The sequence below is a fragment of the Chamaea fasciata genome, unplaced genomic scaffold (assembly GCF_029207755.1).
Source record: "Chamaea fasciata isolate MVZ Bird 193981 ecotype frontalis unplaced genomic scaffold, bChaFas1.0.hap1 SCAF_12, whole genome shotgun sequence".
In the NCBI taxonomy this organism is placed as follows: domain Eukaryota; kingdom Metazoa; phylum Chordata; class Aves; order Passeriformes; family Sylviidae; genus Chamaea; species Chamaea fasciata.
In genome coordinates this window covers 6,097,929-6,113,617 of record NW_027094097.1, presented here as the reverse complement: position 1 = coordinate 6,113,617, position 15,689 = coordinate 6,097,929, and the positions used below count along the sequence as shown (strand labels likewise).

General features: G+C 37.7%; 1 protein-coding gene across 6 annotated transcripts in view; it reads right to left on the bottom strand.

Moving 5' to 3' along the window:
• The window catches only part of CHD9 (chromodomain helicase DNA binding protein 9), a 77,417-nt gene that overhangs the window by 21,376 nt on the left and 40,352 nt on the right, over window positions 1-15,689 (bottom strand). For all 6 annotated transcript variants that reach the window (XM_066194269.1, XM_066194272.1, XM_066194271.1 and 3 more), the window contains 13 exons: window positions 14,844-14,961; window positions 14,235-14,321; window positions 12,764-12,901; window positions 10,476-10,597; window positions 8,993-9,236; window positions 7,730-7,906; window positions 6,748-6,891; window positions 6,389-6,644; window positions 5,371-5,581; window positions 3,206-3,401; window positions 2,284-2,451; window positions 1,534-1,713; window positions 119-229 (listed from right to left, as the gene is read on the bottom strand). In XM_066194269.1, the coding sequence (XP_066050366.1) occupies window positions 119-229; window positions 1,534-1,713; window positions 2,284-2,451; window positions 3,206-3,401; window positions 5,371-5,581; window positions 6,389-6,644; window positions 6,748-6,891; window positions 7,730-7,906; window positions 8,993-9,236; window positions 10,476-10,597; window positions 12,764-12,901; window positions 14,235-14,321; window positions 14,844-14,961 (2,152 nt within the window). The remainder of the gene's footprint in view (window positions 1-118; window positions 230-1,533; window positions 1,714-2,283; window positions 2,452-3,205; window positions 3,402-5,370; window positions 5,582-6,388; window positions 6,645-6,747; window positions 6,892-7,729; window positions 7,907-8,992; window positions 9,237-10,475; window positions 10,598-12,763; window positions 12,902-14,234; window positions 14,322-14,843; window positions 14,962-15,689) is intronic.

Below are 15,689 nucleotides of genomic sequence, written 5' to 3'. Positions count from 1 at the left end.
GAAAAAGTCTGATTTGTTCAAATATTAACCAAAAAAGCACCAGAAATCCCACACCTGCAATTTCAGAATTCAACACCAAGCACATACTTGAAAAAACACACATTAAAAAAATACTTACTCTACCACTGATAGCATCGATATCTATTTCTGCTTTTTTGGCCCATTTCTGCCAGAAGTTGGGATCATCTAGTGAAATATCAGTCCTGTTTCCAGATGCAACAAAACTAGCCTGTAATAAATAAAACTAAAGCTTACCAACATCATACATCAAAAGTTTGTAGTTTGCCTCACTGCTGTGAAGATTGCCTGACCTTATTTCATCAAAAATCTCCCAAGCAGCTGTTAAGACTTTAAAAGTTACTTACACTGCAAAGCAACTCAAAAGTTCTCCTCCCCCTTAATTTTTAAAAATCAGATCCATAATATATCAGAAAAATCTAATGAACTTTTATGCACCATCAGGAGAGAAGAAAATTAAGCAGCAAGATTCTTCTGCTTCTAAGTCTGAATCTAAATTACTCGAATGGAAGAAAAAAGAACCTTTTGAAGAGGCTTATCAGCATTTGGGGATTTCATCTCATGCAGAAGTACTCGCTTGAGGGAAATTTCAAAGGGGCGTTTAAGCTGCCAACAATCAAAGCCTGAGTGCATGGAATAGGCTTAATTTCAGAAGGCATTTAAAAAACCCTGATACACCGCATTTGGGAAAAGAGTAAATACATATAAAAAACTCTAACTCTTCTGATAAAAAGACAGCGATGATGATCTTTAGAAATCTACTTCTTATTTAAGCCATAATCAGCAAGATATAAGAAAACCTACATAAACATAGAAATAAATAATATTTTAAATATGGCCATTTAAGAATATAAATATACATTTATGATATTTTAAGTCTTCTCTTTTTTTTTTGCCTTTTCAATTCTTTTGGAATTCTCACAATTGCATTCATGAAATGCCCACACCCCAAGTTCAGTTTTATTGCTTGATATTTTACACTCTCAGCCCCCTTCCCATGTACATATACGTATCTCCACTCACTGCTATTTTAGGACATTTCTTATTTTGCTTCTCCAATTCTTACCAAAAAAGCTCAAGGTTCAAAATATATCCTTTGTTTATGCATTTTTAGAACAGGCCTGACAATTTTTACTCTTATTATCACATATATTTTCCCCTGCCCTTAATGTATCTAAATACAAATAGATCGATAAACAAATTTGTTTTAATATTCTTGGTTAATGCAGCTCATGATATGTCACACAACCCCCAGCCTTTTCCAAAGCAGCACAGATCCATTACTCATCTTTGCTCACACAGACTCCTTGCACCTGGCATTTACAGTATCTGTGGCACTCCGATTTTTATGGGCACTTTAACATAAACATACAGATGCAAGAACCCTAAATATGTACCTCACACACACCCCCATTAAACACAAGTAAACATAACTTAAAAATAAGGCCTAAGCTCTACAACACGCAGTCACATTCCCAGCTCTTTACTGTCACAGAACACCCTGCTGTTCTGCACCTTGGCAAACGTGGAGCCTCTTCCCTCGGACTCAATTGTGATGGTTTTGGTGCGACGCTGCAGGATCTGGTCAATGTCTTCCTCACAGAACTTGGAGCCTTCATCCTCTTCATCCATAATGGCACCATAGGCACCTCTTCGAAGCAAGTCCTCTATTTCTTTTTTGGAGAGTTGCTGGATCTGAGCAAATAAAATCGGGTTTAGACAGTCAAGAAAAAAATCCCTGAAGTCTTTACTCTTCCTCTTTCCCATCTTTCCACAACCCAACTGTGCCTTGTGATCTGTAAGTCTAAATCTGGAGTATTAAAAGCTATGAGAAAAGTCTAGCTGACAGCTGAAATAATAAATAAGGTGCTAACGGTACACATTTTTACAAGTATGCCTTTTTTTTTGGCTATTCTTAACACCATGATGTGCATGTTTAAAAAAATTACCTATTCATACTTATGTTAAAATAACACATTATCTTAATATGAGAAGATACAAGGAAACAAAGAGAAACTTTTCTCCTTGTTTTAACTTTGGCATTATCTACCTTGAACCTTATGAGGCAAGAAATAGTGAAATACTTATCAGAGTAACTGACTGGATTTAAAATTTTATCAGCTACATTGCTAGTCCACATCAGAAAACAAAATGGAGATACAAATGACAGAAAAAGGGAAAAGTGGCAGCTTCTGAAATTCAAAGAAATTCCCACATGATTACAAAAGCAAAAGGAAGATTATTTCAGGAAATTAATCTACATACACCACCAACACTGTTTTCTCTTCCACTCATACTCTGCAAGACAGCCTTATCCAGTCCCAGTTTCAGACTTGCTCTGTCAAACATCTCTCTCTCATAGGAATTCCGTGTGATCAGCCTGTAGACCTTCACTGCTTTGTTCTGACCAATCCTGTGGCATCGGGCTTGAGCCTTTGGAAGGAAGGGAGGAGGGCAGTTACAATTTAGACTTACCTAGGGATAACACACTGATCTTAAAAAACCCTGCTTCTGCTGTAGCCCAATCCACGAATAGGAGCATGAACTCAAAAGGAGTCAACACACATTTACGCAAACAGAAGCTATCAGATATTTTCCACATTGTGAACTGTTTTCTAAACACAGTGTAGCAAGAAAAATGCAGATGAATGACCTGTGCTGAATGCTCCTGACTGGCACTTCCCTTGCAGTAACAGCAGATAAAAAGACCTGCTAGCTCCTAAGTTAGCTGATCTCCTGATACAAACAGTAAAGGAGTTGCAACTTGAGAATTATTTCAATTTCAGCATCCAATTCCTAGATTCGATTAATTCACTTTTTCTTAATGCATATTAATCCTTTTCTGTATATTATGTTTCAACTGAACACCTCTATTTCCATAAATTGTGTTAGTCAGTACATGCAAAATATAGCTCCTGGGTTCACAGTGTCATCAATTCCTAAGGGTTTTATCAAATCATTGATTTTACCTGTGCTGTATTTTTCAAAATTAACTGATCTGAAAGAAAAGCTCCCAACCAAATGAAATCTCTTCTGAATTGAAGGCATCAAAAAACTTTGAACACAGGCCTTAAAAACATGAACGTTTTAAAATTATGTGTGTTCAAACAGAGACAATATTCAAAGCGATGAAATTTTTATCCATCGGGTTTAATTAGGGCTCTCTACCACACTAAAAGAAATTTACCTGCAGGTCATTTTGGGGATTCCAGTCAGAATCAAAAATGATGCAGGTGTCTGCTGCAGTCAGGTTGATGCCCAGGCCCCCAGCCCTGGTGCAGAGGAGGAAGACGAAGCGATCCGAGTCGGGTTTGCTGAAGCGGTCGATGGCCGCCTGCCTGAGGTTCCCTCGCACGCGGCCGTCGATGCGCTCGTACAGGTACCTGCACACGGCCACAGACACGACACACACTGCCTTACAAATGGGCTTGTAATTGAGAGGGGCCTTTGAACACGTCTACTGCTTACGTATTTACGGTTTGCAGTGCATGAAAGCGATCGACTAACTCTGATTAGCAGTGGGTAACATAGCCAAGAATCATGTCAGAACCTGCACAGCTGTAGCACCAACGCACATCAGCACGTCCAAACACTGAGCACTTTAAGACAAGCTCTTCTGCATTTTGTCCACTAAGCAACTACCTGATTATACCTGTAATACTTGCATTAAAGCACACCCTAACCTGAAGTCCTGTGCGGACACTCAAGATTTTACATATTATTCTTGGATCCCTGTCTAGGGTCACAGAAGCAGGACAGTGGATTCCTGTGTTATATACCAAACTGCCTGAACACATTAAGGGTAACCAAGCAATCAGTCGAAACCAGAACGTGGTGAGCTGTCATTAGACAAACTGCATACTGATTCTGTAAAGATTAAGAGAAATGGAACAAAAATGACATGACAGCACCTTTAACAGTCTTTATCAAGGCTCCCTGTGTAAAACCCAGTGAATTTTCAAGCCTGAAGTAAAACTGTCATTTGTTACCTTTGACAATTACAAAGACTGCTTTGAAACTTCTGAAATCAAGCAAAATGCTTAAAAAGAGAGCAAATACTTCTGTACTTGTAAACTGAATAACATGCTGAATGTGTATCTAGTAGTCAAAAGGCCTTACATCCATTTTTCTTCTCATCAGCTATAAAATGGCACAGCAGATAATCCACAGGACCACAGGCATTCTGGCACGCAGCCATCTATTTCCTACAGGCCTGAATTCTGTTAAATGCTAAGTCTGATCATGTGTGCACTCCAACATTTCTAATCAAATGGCAGCACACAGCAAATTTCAGCTTCCATGGATTTCAAAAGATTCCAGCTGTAGATATGATTCACTGGTCTAAATGTAACAACGATGCAGAAAAAGGAACATTTTCCATACTGAATTATAAGTACTACTATGAAGTTAAAATTAATCTTTTAAAATGAAACAGAAGCTGTCGCACTCCCAGTTCAAACTGACAGCTTTAATATAAAACTATCACTAAAACAGATATTAAAATAATCTACTATCTAGTATTGCAGTATCCACTGCAGGAAGGCTTAACATGAATAATTTTTGTTAACTCTGTGTTACTATGATGTAGTTCACTGACAATTACACACTTCAAAGCAGAATGTACACTGCAACAAATTCACTGCTAAAACAAAAACTATGCCTTGTCATAGATTTTCAGGTGATACAGCAACTACTAATTGTACCCAAGTTTAGGGTTTAATGCATTTGTTCAGTCACATGCTCAAATAAGCATTTAGTTTCCATGGAGTCAATAGTCCGAAATATTCAGAGGGTGCAATTACATGCGATGGCAAAAGCCAGCCTAAGGAGCAGATTTATGGCTGGCAGTTCAGCTCTGCTGCAAAATTCAAAGCAGTCAATTTAGCAAAGACAGGAAGAACGTTTGCACTTTTACATTAATAAAAAACACATCCACAGTTGTTTATCTCTTTGTGTTTATATTCCTTTGGAAGGAGTTGTGTCTTGGACCCATCTGGTCCCAGTTCAACACTGTGTAAGTAAAGAACACATTCAGTGCTTCCTGGGGTTTGGACAAGCAATGGTAAGCTTGAACTTACCCGGTTTCTAACAGATGCAAAACAGTATATACATAATTAAATCTTTAATTAAAAAGCAACAGGCTGAAGGTACATGGTTAACTGAAATTGGACAATCACTCTTCAGTTCTTCTCTCAAGTTTTTAATTAGTTTGAACAAATGATCACAGAACACAAAGTTACACTCTGATTAGCAAACAAAGAAAACAGAACTCCCAGCTTGGGTGGGCTGCTGTGATTAACCCTGCACTACTATTCACACAGAACAATATAACTACAGGACACAGAATCTTACCTTTTATGTATAAGGTAATCCTCCAAAATATCAAGGCAGCGCACCATTTGAGAGAAGATAAGGACCTTGTGGCCTCCTGCTTTCATTTTTGGAAGAAGCTTATCAATAAGAACCAATTTACCAGCAGACTGGATCATTGCTTGCAGGTGGAAGTCAGGAGCACTTGGACTATATGTTTCTTTAAACTCTCCAAGGATCTTCTCTTCAGCACCTATCAAAGAATGTATTTGCATATCTATGGATGTATCGACACAAATATCTCCACATACATTCAAATCGAAGATACCAAAATCAGTGCTGTACTCTAAATATTCCCCCTTCGGCACTGATGGAGACAGAACAGAGTTCTGGAGGGATCTGAAGTCTAAGCAAAACATCTTTTTTTATCAGCTTTGAAAACAAGTCAAGTTTTTAAGCAGAACACATAGAAAAAACCACCTCGAATGAGGTGAACACCCCTCCTCTAAATTTTAAATACTTATTCTCAAGTATTGTATATAAAAAAAACTACTAAAAAAAAGTACTTTTGTCTTTGTGATATTTTAAATCGGTCATGAGTCCGCATAAAAAAGTATTTTGAATACTGCTTCTAAAACCACACCCAAAACTTATAGAGTGTAAAGTGTATTTTCTTGCAAGTCAAGAAAAACATCAGTTATTTAGTAAGAGAGAAAAGCAATGAAGACTGACAGAAATGATTTCAATTGAAAGAAGCATTCATTTTAAAACTTAGACCTAAAAGTTCTTGTTCATACTGCTTTTAAAGAGCTGTACCATTTCCATGAAATCATTGCTTCTAAATGTTCTGTAAAATCCAAGAGAACTAGTTCAAGCTTCGGGCCTCAAATATGCAAATGTTTCACAACTTTGTCTTGGATCTATCAAAAAAACATTTCCACCTAATCCAATCCTTGGAAAATCCAAAGAAACCATGGAAGAATTATTACAAAATTCTTACATATTTTAAATAAAAGCAAAAAGTAAGTTTAAAAACCCCCAGTCCTTATCCTGTATTTACCTTTGATGAGATAAGGGTGATTACAACACTTTCTGAGTTCCATCATAGTGTTAACCAGATTGGGGACATTTGCCTGCCCTGCTCCTTTGGATAAGAAAGCAAAATTTTTCTCCAAAATTGCTCGGTAATATTTCTTCTGAATATTAGTTAGTTCTACTTCAATTATGGTTTCCTCCTTAGGAGCCAGCTTTTTTTCTACATCTTCTTTTAATCTCCTGAGCATCATGGGTTTCAGGATAGCTTGTAGTTTCTGAACCTAAAGGAAGCACAACCGTTTGTTGGCACATGAAAAAAGGTAATACTGCAGCTCAATGAAAAGACACTCCCTCTTAAACTCTAAAGCTCAGATGAACTCATACCTGTTCCTCAGTTTTAAGGTCTCCAAACTCTTGCATGAATGTAGATTCAGCAGGAAAACGCAATGGTTCCAGAAAATGAAGGAGGCTAAATAATTCTTCTACCGTGTTCTGCAGTGGGGTACCTGTTAACAGCACTTTATGCTCCTAGAAAAGGGAAAAAACACCTTACATAACCTTATCTGCACACATTTGCAAAAATGCTTAAGTCTGAGCATCAAAACCTGAAAATACCATTTCTGTGTGTCACTAACCACACAGGTAATACAGATAAGCAGATTTATTAAAAAAAACACCGTAAAGTATTTTCAAATAGCTTTCCTTTAAATTTTCTCTTCCTACATCTGTAATGAGGGAGTGAACACTTTCCACTTTGCCTGTAATATTCACAAGTTTGCAATCTTCCCGCTCTCTAGTGTGAAGAATATACACCGAGCATGTACCAGAAAATAACTCAGAGGACTTCTGAGACAACACAGGAAAGTAATAATAAAGCAATAAAAAAAATGCAAAACTAGTCTAGGATGCAGTTGACACATGGCAGTATCTGCTTTTAAAAATCTTTAGCTGTATAAAATAAAATCTTTAACTACTGGACTAGACAATCAATCTGTTTAAAATTCTACTACTTGCGTGCTTTTATTGTTAAATAACTTGCTTAAAATACTTTCTAAATTTTAGCACGTTGCACAAAAACTAAAGCAAATTTTAAATGATATATTCATCCTAATCAAAACAAAAACTATACAACAGTATCATCAGAAATAGATTGTGCTTACAGTGAGAACTTGTCACATTTTTGTTTAATCACAAATACACCAGTATAAGCTATCAAAACCACATATGTTTGAAGAGTATCAGGAATAGTTATCTCTCAAGAAACACTGCTTGACAGGTCTTTTTTGGCATGTAAAGCAAATTTTTAGTTTATTATCATACTATACTGAACTAAAATCAACCCCAAAAGTGAACTATAGTTACTCACAAGGTTCATTAATTTTAGTCCTTCCAAAAGTTTGCAGTTTTTGTTCTTCAGTCTGTGAGCTTCATCAATAATGACACACCGCCACTCAATTGCATTTAATTCTGGACACCCACCAAGAATCATTTCAAAAGTTGTGATAATGGCCTGGAACCTGTAGGTACCTCGAACAATACGGCCCTAGAAATTCATCAACACACACAATTTGTTACACTCCCTCCCATCTACTCCATTTACAGATTTTGTTGTCGAAATTTTGCCAGGAGCCAGACACTGGATTTTACATTAGAAACGGCTTTGTCATCACTCTTAATAATCTTTGTAACTCTCTAACTAATACTAATGAGTAATTTTTCATGGACCCAAATCCAGTATTATCTAAGCAACAGAAAAAAATTATCCCCTTTAAAATTAGATATAACCATCTAATAGAACTGTTTCAAAAGGTGCACGTAGGTAAAACCCCGTTTCTAACGCTGAGAAAATCTGAAAGTGACAGGAAAAATTCTACAGTTGATCACTCAAAATATATGATGTTAATACAGTTAGCAGTCATACAGTAAATAATCACAGTATCACCTGAGAACTAAACTAAAACTTTTTATCCAGTTTACTCCACTGGTCTGAAAAGAACATGTACAGCCTTCAATAAGGCAGTACAGTATAACCCACTAGGCAAACAAGATGTCATTTTGATATTTAGTACTAATTAGTACAAAGTTCTCAGCTTCATCAATTAAGAAACACCATGAAAATAAAAAAAAATTATTTATGCACAAAATGTAAAAAAAGGGGGGAAAAAACCCCTTTAAAAATAGTCAGGTTTCAAGTTTTTCTCATGTCATGTAATGGCGTGTGCTTCGGAAAAGCAAGTTCAGACTGCACACAGTTAACACCAGCAAAAGGAAATGAACTACATAAAGGTAGCAGAGCTTAATCAGTATTAATTTTTTTCTCCCTGCTCTTCAAATTCAGGACCCAACTGCAACCATCTGTGTACACTTTAATCTCCACAAGAGTACCAGCGTCACTGCTATTCAATTGCAAAATTACTCAGCACAGTGAAACAACACACACATCTTGCTGCAAACACTGCCACTAAATTTACCCAGTAAGCATTTGCTGAAGATGCTCATATGTAACATCCTGGAACGTGAAGTGACTTTCACTAAGATAAGCACACAGATAATGTCAAGTACCCTTGTCACTGCTGCCACCTGAGCCACGTTTTGGGTGAGTTACTGCACACAAGCGATGCTACAATACCTGGGAGTCCCTGAAGTACATCTCATACTGCTGAATCATCTGCCTGCTGATCATGCTGCCGTGGTACACCACAACGTTCAGGTCAGTCCACGTGCGGAATTCCCTCTCCCAGTTGGTTATGGTGGAGAGCGGAGCTATGATCAGGAAAGGGCCCCTTATACCAGCCAGCAGGATTTCATACAGGAATGTGATGGACTGAATGGTTTTGCCAAGGCCCATCTCATCTGCTAAAATGCAATTGCGCCTGAAAGCAAAAAAGTATTTATTTGTTACTATCATCAAAGAAAGCAGAGACCCCAAAGCTGTTACTAAAAGGAATGATTTACAAAAACAAAGCTCAAATACACTTTATAACAACAGTCAAAACTGAGGCACTGCAAAAAGATCCTTGAAAGCACTGCCTGGGTAAAGTGAAAGAATGTGCACAAAACCTTTGTGTAAAGCTTTGCATCAGGTTTAGGACTGTCAAAACCTCAGAATGGAATGTTCCGTGAAGTTCTACAAAAATAATGCAGAAAGATTCTTTTGGGACTACCTTTGCCCTAATTAAAGGAATTTAAATTAAGCAGGTTTCCTATATGCACATCCACCTTGACAAAACTGCCAGAAATTAATGAAGATTCCCTAGAAATCACACATGGGAAGTATCCCAGCTACGCTCACATGAAAGGAGTGCATTAGAGCATCATTTACAAACTTCCCTTTTTGACCCCAGAACTAGACAAATACCTATAACTAACTTACTGCATGAAGAACCACCCCATGCTCACCCTCAGCCATACATTCCAGCCCTTCACTCTGTCTGCAGATGTCACACAGCTCTGCACTGCTTGAATGAGAATTAAAATCAGATTTCCTTCTGCAGATCAATGACAAGCATGGTAAAATGCTACACCTGCTGCCATCATCTCTGTAAGGGACATGCAACTGGTACTTTGGAAATACAGCAAGCAGCAAGATTCATTTAGAGAAAATCAACTTGGAGAAAATACATCGTTCTGGAAAAGATATTCCAAGTGATTGTATCTCTTGCATTAATGCTCTAAACTTTACTTCAGCTTAAAACACAGATTATGGTATTATTCACTAGCCTTACTTTTGAAGAGAGGTAATGTTATCATACTATTATAATACTATCATACTATTATCATAATGATCTAGCAATCATTTTGAAAGATCCAAGTGTTTACCAGTTTCAAAAATTGTGAAAGCTTGAGCTTTGGTTGTTCTTCCTTTAATTTTCTCATAGCCACTGAAAATTTATTTTCAGTTATGTTAGTTGCATTATTTTAATATTTTGTTAATTTTTGCTGATAGAACATCCTTGCACACCCAAAGGGAGAGAAATTTGTTCCAGTTACATCCTTTTAGCTACAAGCAGAGAAACTGCAATAAATTTAGTGAAAACAGTATTCATCCCCAAATAAAGTGATTCGCTCCACATATTTTAAAACCCACATTAAAAAATATTCCATGCACATACCTATTGTACCAGTTGAACAGGAGCCAGTTAAGTCCCTCCAGTTGATATTCCCTGAGCTGATTGCCATTTTTATATTCCCTGGACTGCTCAATCTTCTTCCAGGAGTTTGGAGGTGGTCGGTCCTTTAAGGGAAAGATTAATATATGTACAGATTGATACATGCTTTATTTTTCCAAAATATCTAACCCCACTATTTATTGAGTGTACCACTTAGATTTTGAATGTTACTATTGAACCTTAAAAGTGAAGTGTCATTGTTAACAACAGTCACTAATTAATAGTCTGCAGAAATATGAAATTTGTATTTATTTTTCTCTGTGAATTACTACTTTTAAAATTAATTTAAGTCTATATAATGAAATTAAGGAACTGGTTTCTAAAAAATAGAATACAAATACTTTGGCAGAATAATATGGCACATAAATTCATTTATATATAAAATTTCAAGACTACATGAAGTTTCACTTTGACAGCTCTAAGAAGAGTCAGCTGACCTACAAGAGAGCTAACTGAGTATTTGGATTAACAACATCCCTGAAGTCTTAAGCACCTCTGGAAGCTGATGCTGAAGCAGTCTGGGCATCTACACAGTTACTGTGACCTTGCCCTCTCCTTTCTGCACTTGCCCTGCACTGCTGATCACTCTGTCCCACTGCCAATGCAGGAAGCCAGGGCCAGCAGTACAAAAAAGTAAACTTCGGAGAGATTTAGCATCCTGAATAGATTTCCCCAAGGGATCAGATCAAAACAGCATCAGCAGGGTCATGATACAAAACAGACTGAGAGTATCGAGGTGTATCACCTCCAGGGATCTGCAAGCTAAGGAAAGCTGAGAGGCTACATATAAAATATTTATGTATATATATATACACGCACACAAGTTCCCAAGCCTGGAGCCAGAACAGCCTGACTTCTAGCTTAACAGGCAACTAAGAGGCAAAATCAGGCAGTTTTTGACTGACACTAGGTAGGATTTTAGCAGAAAACTCTTCTGATAACTCCTGCATCCCAACGTGAACAAACTCACACGTTCGCGTGAAGTAATTTTAGCAGGAGCTTTTCTCACCAGCTGTACTTCCCCTCCCCCTCTCTCCCCATTTCTCAGCATTTATAAAAGCTTGCATTCACTCGAGACTCATGTGGCCTTATGTGGCAGCTCTGAATTTTCCATGTGAATTTTCTCTCTCTGCACTGCCAGCGTCAGCATCACCTGAGCCTGGGTCTGGGCACAGCAGGAGCTGTCCCTCCCCAGCAGCTGTGGCTTCCTCCCCTCTCCCACCAGCTGCCATCTGTCCACTCCCCCACTCCCAGAGCAGCCATGCTCCTGCTTGCAGGCCTGCAGTCAGCAAATAATTTCTTGTAGCTGCTGGAGCCTGAAGCAAAAATACTTGTTGCTGATGCTGGGATGACTGTCAGTTGTACAGTTGCGCTTTAATCATCTTTTTCTCTCACAGCCAAATATGGTAAAAGAGGTAGAGAAGCTCTTCTTCCCACATGCCAAAATGTCAGCATTTTAAATAAATACTATGAAAATGAACTCAATATAATATGAAGATGTTAATCGTGACTACTGTCATTATCTGTAGATGGAAAAACCATTAAAATAAATTCCAAAGCCTCCAAATTAAAACACTGTGCATATTTAGTTATGTAAAAGAAGTCAGAACAAGTGTTGTACTACACCACGCAGGACACATGTCCTACTCTGACAATGACATACAGGACTTGAAATAGAACTATTTTGCTTTCTCCTGCTCTAGGAGACAGAAGATTGATAATTTCAAGATCAAACACATTTCCTTATTACACGTGTTTTTCTTCCTTTCAGCTAGCTCTTTAACAAAGAGAAGAAAAATAAAAGCAGGAAGAAATTACAGAACCTGTTTGACAGATCTCATTTGCCAATTCCCTTCAGTGCCGAAGCACAAAATTTAACTCTCTTCTCTATATTAAGAGTCTTAATACGTCATCCTGGTTCCTGCTCATTTTAAAGGTGCTCAGTTCTGTGATAGCCAGTTTCAACCTGTGGCTTCCTGCTCAGTTAGAAACTCAAAGTCACAGCCCTTCGGTTTTGTTCCTAAGCAAAAGTTTTTACTTTTTTAGAGTAACAACTAAGATAAGAATATTTGTCTATGCCTACCTGAGTATTTTATTATTCCTAGGTAACAAGGCACACGGATGCTTTACACAGGATGTCAATAAGCCTTATGTTTTAACACAGGAGTTTAAGGTTGGGAAAACCAAGTCAGATTTACCAAGATAGACAAGTAAATTAGATGTAATTTTACCAATCTCCTTGAGTCAGGCCTGGAAGCTTGCAATTGTTCAAATTCTTCTATTTTTGCTTGATCTACATCTTCTTTCAGCTCCCACGTACTGTCTTCATATGGCAACGAACACCATTTTACTAAATAGTAAATAACAGGCTGCAGAAGAAAATTCTGAATGTTATCAGTTTTTAATTTAGTATACAGACTGCTAATATGCCTTACTATTAGAGTAGCTTGCTTATACAAGAGCTAGAATCAAAAGCACATTTCTGAATAATTTTTAAATGCTCCATGTAGATTCCTGTTATCTACCTACTTATCCTTGACCCCCCACACTCTGCCACTTTCTGTAGACCTGTGGAGTGCTTTTCAATCCCACTTACCCACAAATAAATCTTGTTTTAGTGTCAGGAAAGGTAAATTACAGTATTTGTGATATTTGCGGAAATGGGGCAGGGCAGCAGAACCTAGCACGCCACAGAAGCGCTACCCAGGACATCTCCTCCACACCCCAAATCAGGCTACCTAGGGCTAAACCAGAGCTATAGAGCTCCTAAACCAGAGGTCTTACCAACAAAACTCTGGTAAAGCTTTACAAACTTGATGAACAACGTACAGAAAAAATGGAACCGAAGCAGATTATCTTATTTAGATTCAGTACATAAATATTTAAAAATCAAATAAAGAGTCATCCTTCCAGAAGCTGAGGGGAAAGTCTTATGACTCTTATGACAACACATTTTTTCTAAAAGTTTAATAGTGACAAATCTGCTGCATACAATGAAAAGTCATTCCAACTCTCAACTCTGCTTTAGGAAGATTAATGCAGAAGTGACTGGGTGACTCCGCTCATTTTGCTATCCATACTACCAGAATGAGCATTATAGATATTCCAACAGCCTTAATAAACAACTTTCTTCTCTGTCTTTGATCTCCACTTGTCTCAGGCTCTTTCTGAATTTTGGCAATTTAATTGCTTGATTTGCTTTTCTGTTTTCTTTTTTTTTAATCTCAGAATGTTTTTGTTCTGTAATAGCTTTCCAGAAGAGGTACTTTAAATTAAAAAAAAAGTTTTGATAAATACAGGGGGAAGGTTCACTGGTGGCCATCAAAGCACTTCAAATCACTGGTTGCCTAAAGCTTGTATTTCCAGTGATCCCCTGCCACTATCAGAGAGGCAGGACAGTATATGGGATCAGCCTTGAACTGGAACTCACAAGTCAATTATTGAACCTCACATTTATGTCAGTCAGTACCTAAGCTTTGCCTACTGTGACCTATTAATACTAATAAAAATATAAGCTATTAAATGCTGATTTCTCTTTCAAATTCACAGCTAGCAGAGGAAAGGACAAGACTGTCATGTCTCGTTAAAAGTATTACTGAAGCTTTAAAATCATTTAAGTGTTACTCTGAGATCTGATAAAATTGCAACTGTCAGACTCTACTTGAAGCTGTATCTTCCTGCCTTGCTTTAAGACATATTTACCTCACCAGTGTCTTTATCTTCACAAAGAGACACTTCTAATACCCGGTCTACTTCAACATAGTCAGGATTAAAAGGTTCCTCTTCCATCTGCAGTGAAAGATGAATAAAATTAGTAGAGAGACAAAAATAGTTGGCATTTGCTAAGATTTGGTCTCATCGTACACAAAATGAATTTGGTAGTCGGAAATTATTGAGGTTTTTGCACAGCCCTTAAATTCCACAGCAGTCCCATGCACACACCCCCTTGGTTCTTTTGGGCAACACTCAGTCAAGAGGGATCTGATACTAGATCCATCCATTCTGGGATGAAGTGCTGTCTTTGTGGAGGTCCTACAGAAACTAGCCACACTCACATAATCCATCCCTCCTTACCACTTCTAAGTAGTTACTCAACCAATTCCACTTTCAGACCAGGTAAGTCAGGTTAATTCAGTGACTCCAGAAGACCTGCTCTTTAAATTACATTAAATAACCCACCCCCAGCTGCAACCAACACCAATGGCTCATTTTTAGTTCCTAACCATCAGCTCTTTTATATAAAAGCAAACTACTAATCACAATTCCACAAGGGGAAAAAAAAAGCTTATTTAATTTTAATTTGATACTCACATCTGCAAAAAAGTGAGCTCTCTGTGCTTTCCTTACTTTGAATCGCTTTATTTTCTGCTGGATTCTTTTATCCTTTAAAAGCTGTTGTTCTGTGGCCCACTCACAGTGGAGATATGAGCTAAAATCACAGAGATTGACATTAACACATTGGTGAAAGCAAAAGCTCACTATCTATTTTTAATATACAGTTAAAATAACAGAATCCACCATAAAGATAAAAGATTTCTTCCTCCAAATAATGATCTTGCAGCACCTAGTTAACGAAGCGTTTTTGAGCTGGAATCTGTGGAACTCTATAGATTCACAATGTTTTTTTTTTTTTCCATGTGTACTAAGAAGAGAAACAAGTTTATTTCAAGTGAGCTTAAACAAGTCAAGTTTAAAATCTGATACCTCTATTAGAAAGCACCAAGAGATATAAATTACTTCATCCATTAGATCTGCTTTTCCCATGTCACTCCTGTGGCCATCCCTCCACATGCACAGCTGGATGACAGATCTCAGCCCACGGAAAGCTCAGGAGGAGCAGCAGAGCCTGTGGCAGGGAGGAACCTGCCCTGCACTGGGCTGGCAGAAATGCTCTGAGTCGAAGGAGGAGGAACCAGCAGCACCAGCACCTGCAGCATCTACCTGCCCCCCAGGAGAGCCTTTCTGAAATTTTATTACAGAAGTACACATATTTCTTCCTCACACACTGTTTTTTAGTATATTTTCATCATTTTTTAAGCTTTCGTAAGATATGTTAGAAAGAAAGTACAGCTGGAGATTATTAATTCGCAGATGAAAAGACAGATTTTACCCTTTTGGGAAACATGAGGTAAATGGTCTCCAACAATATGCAGGACC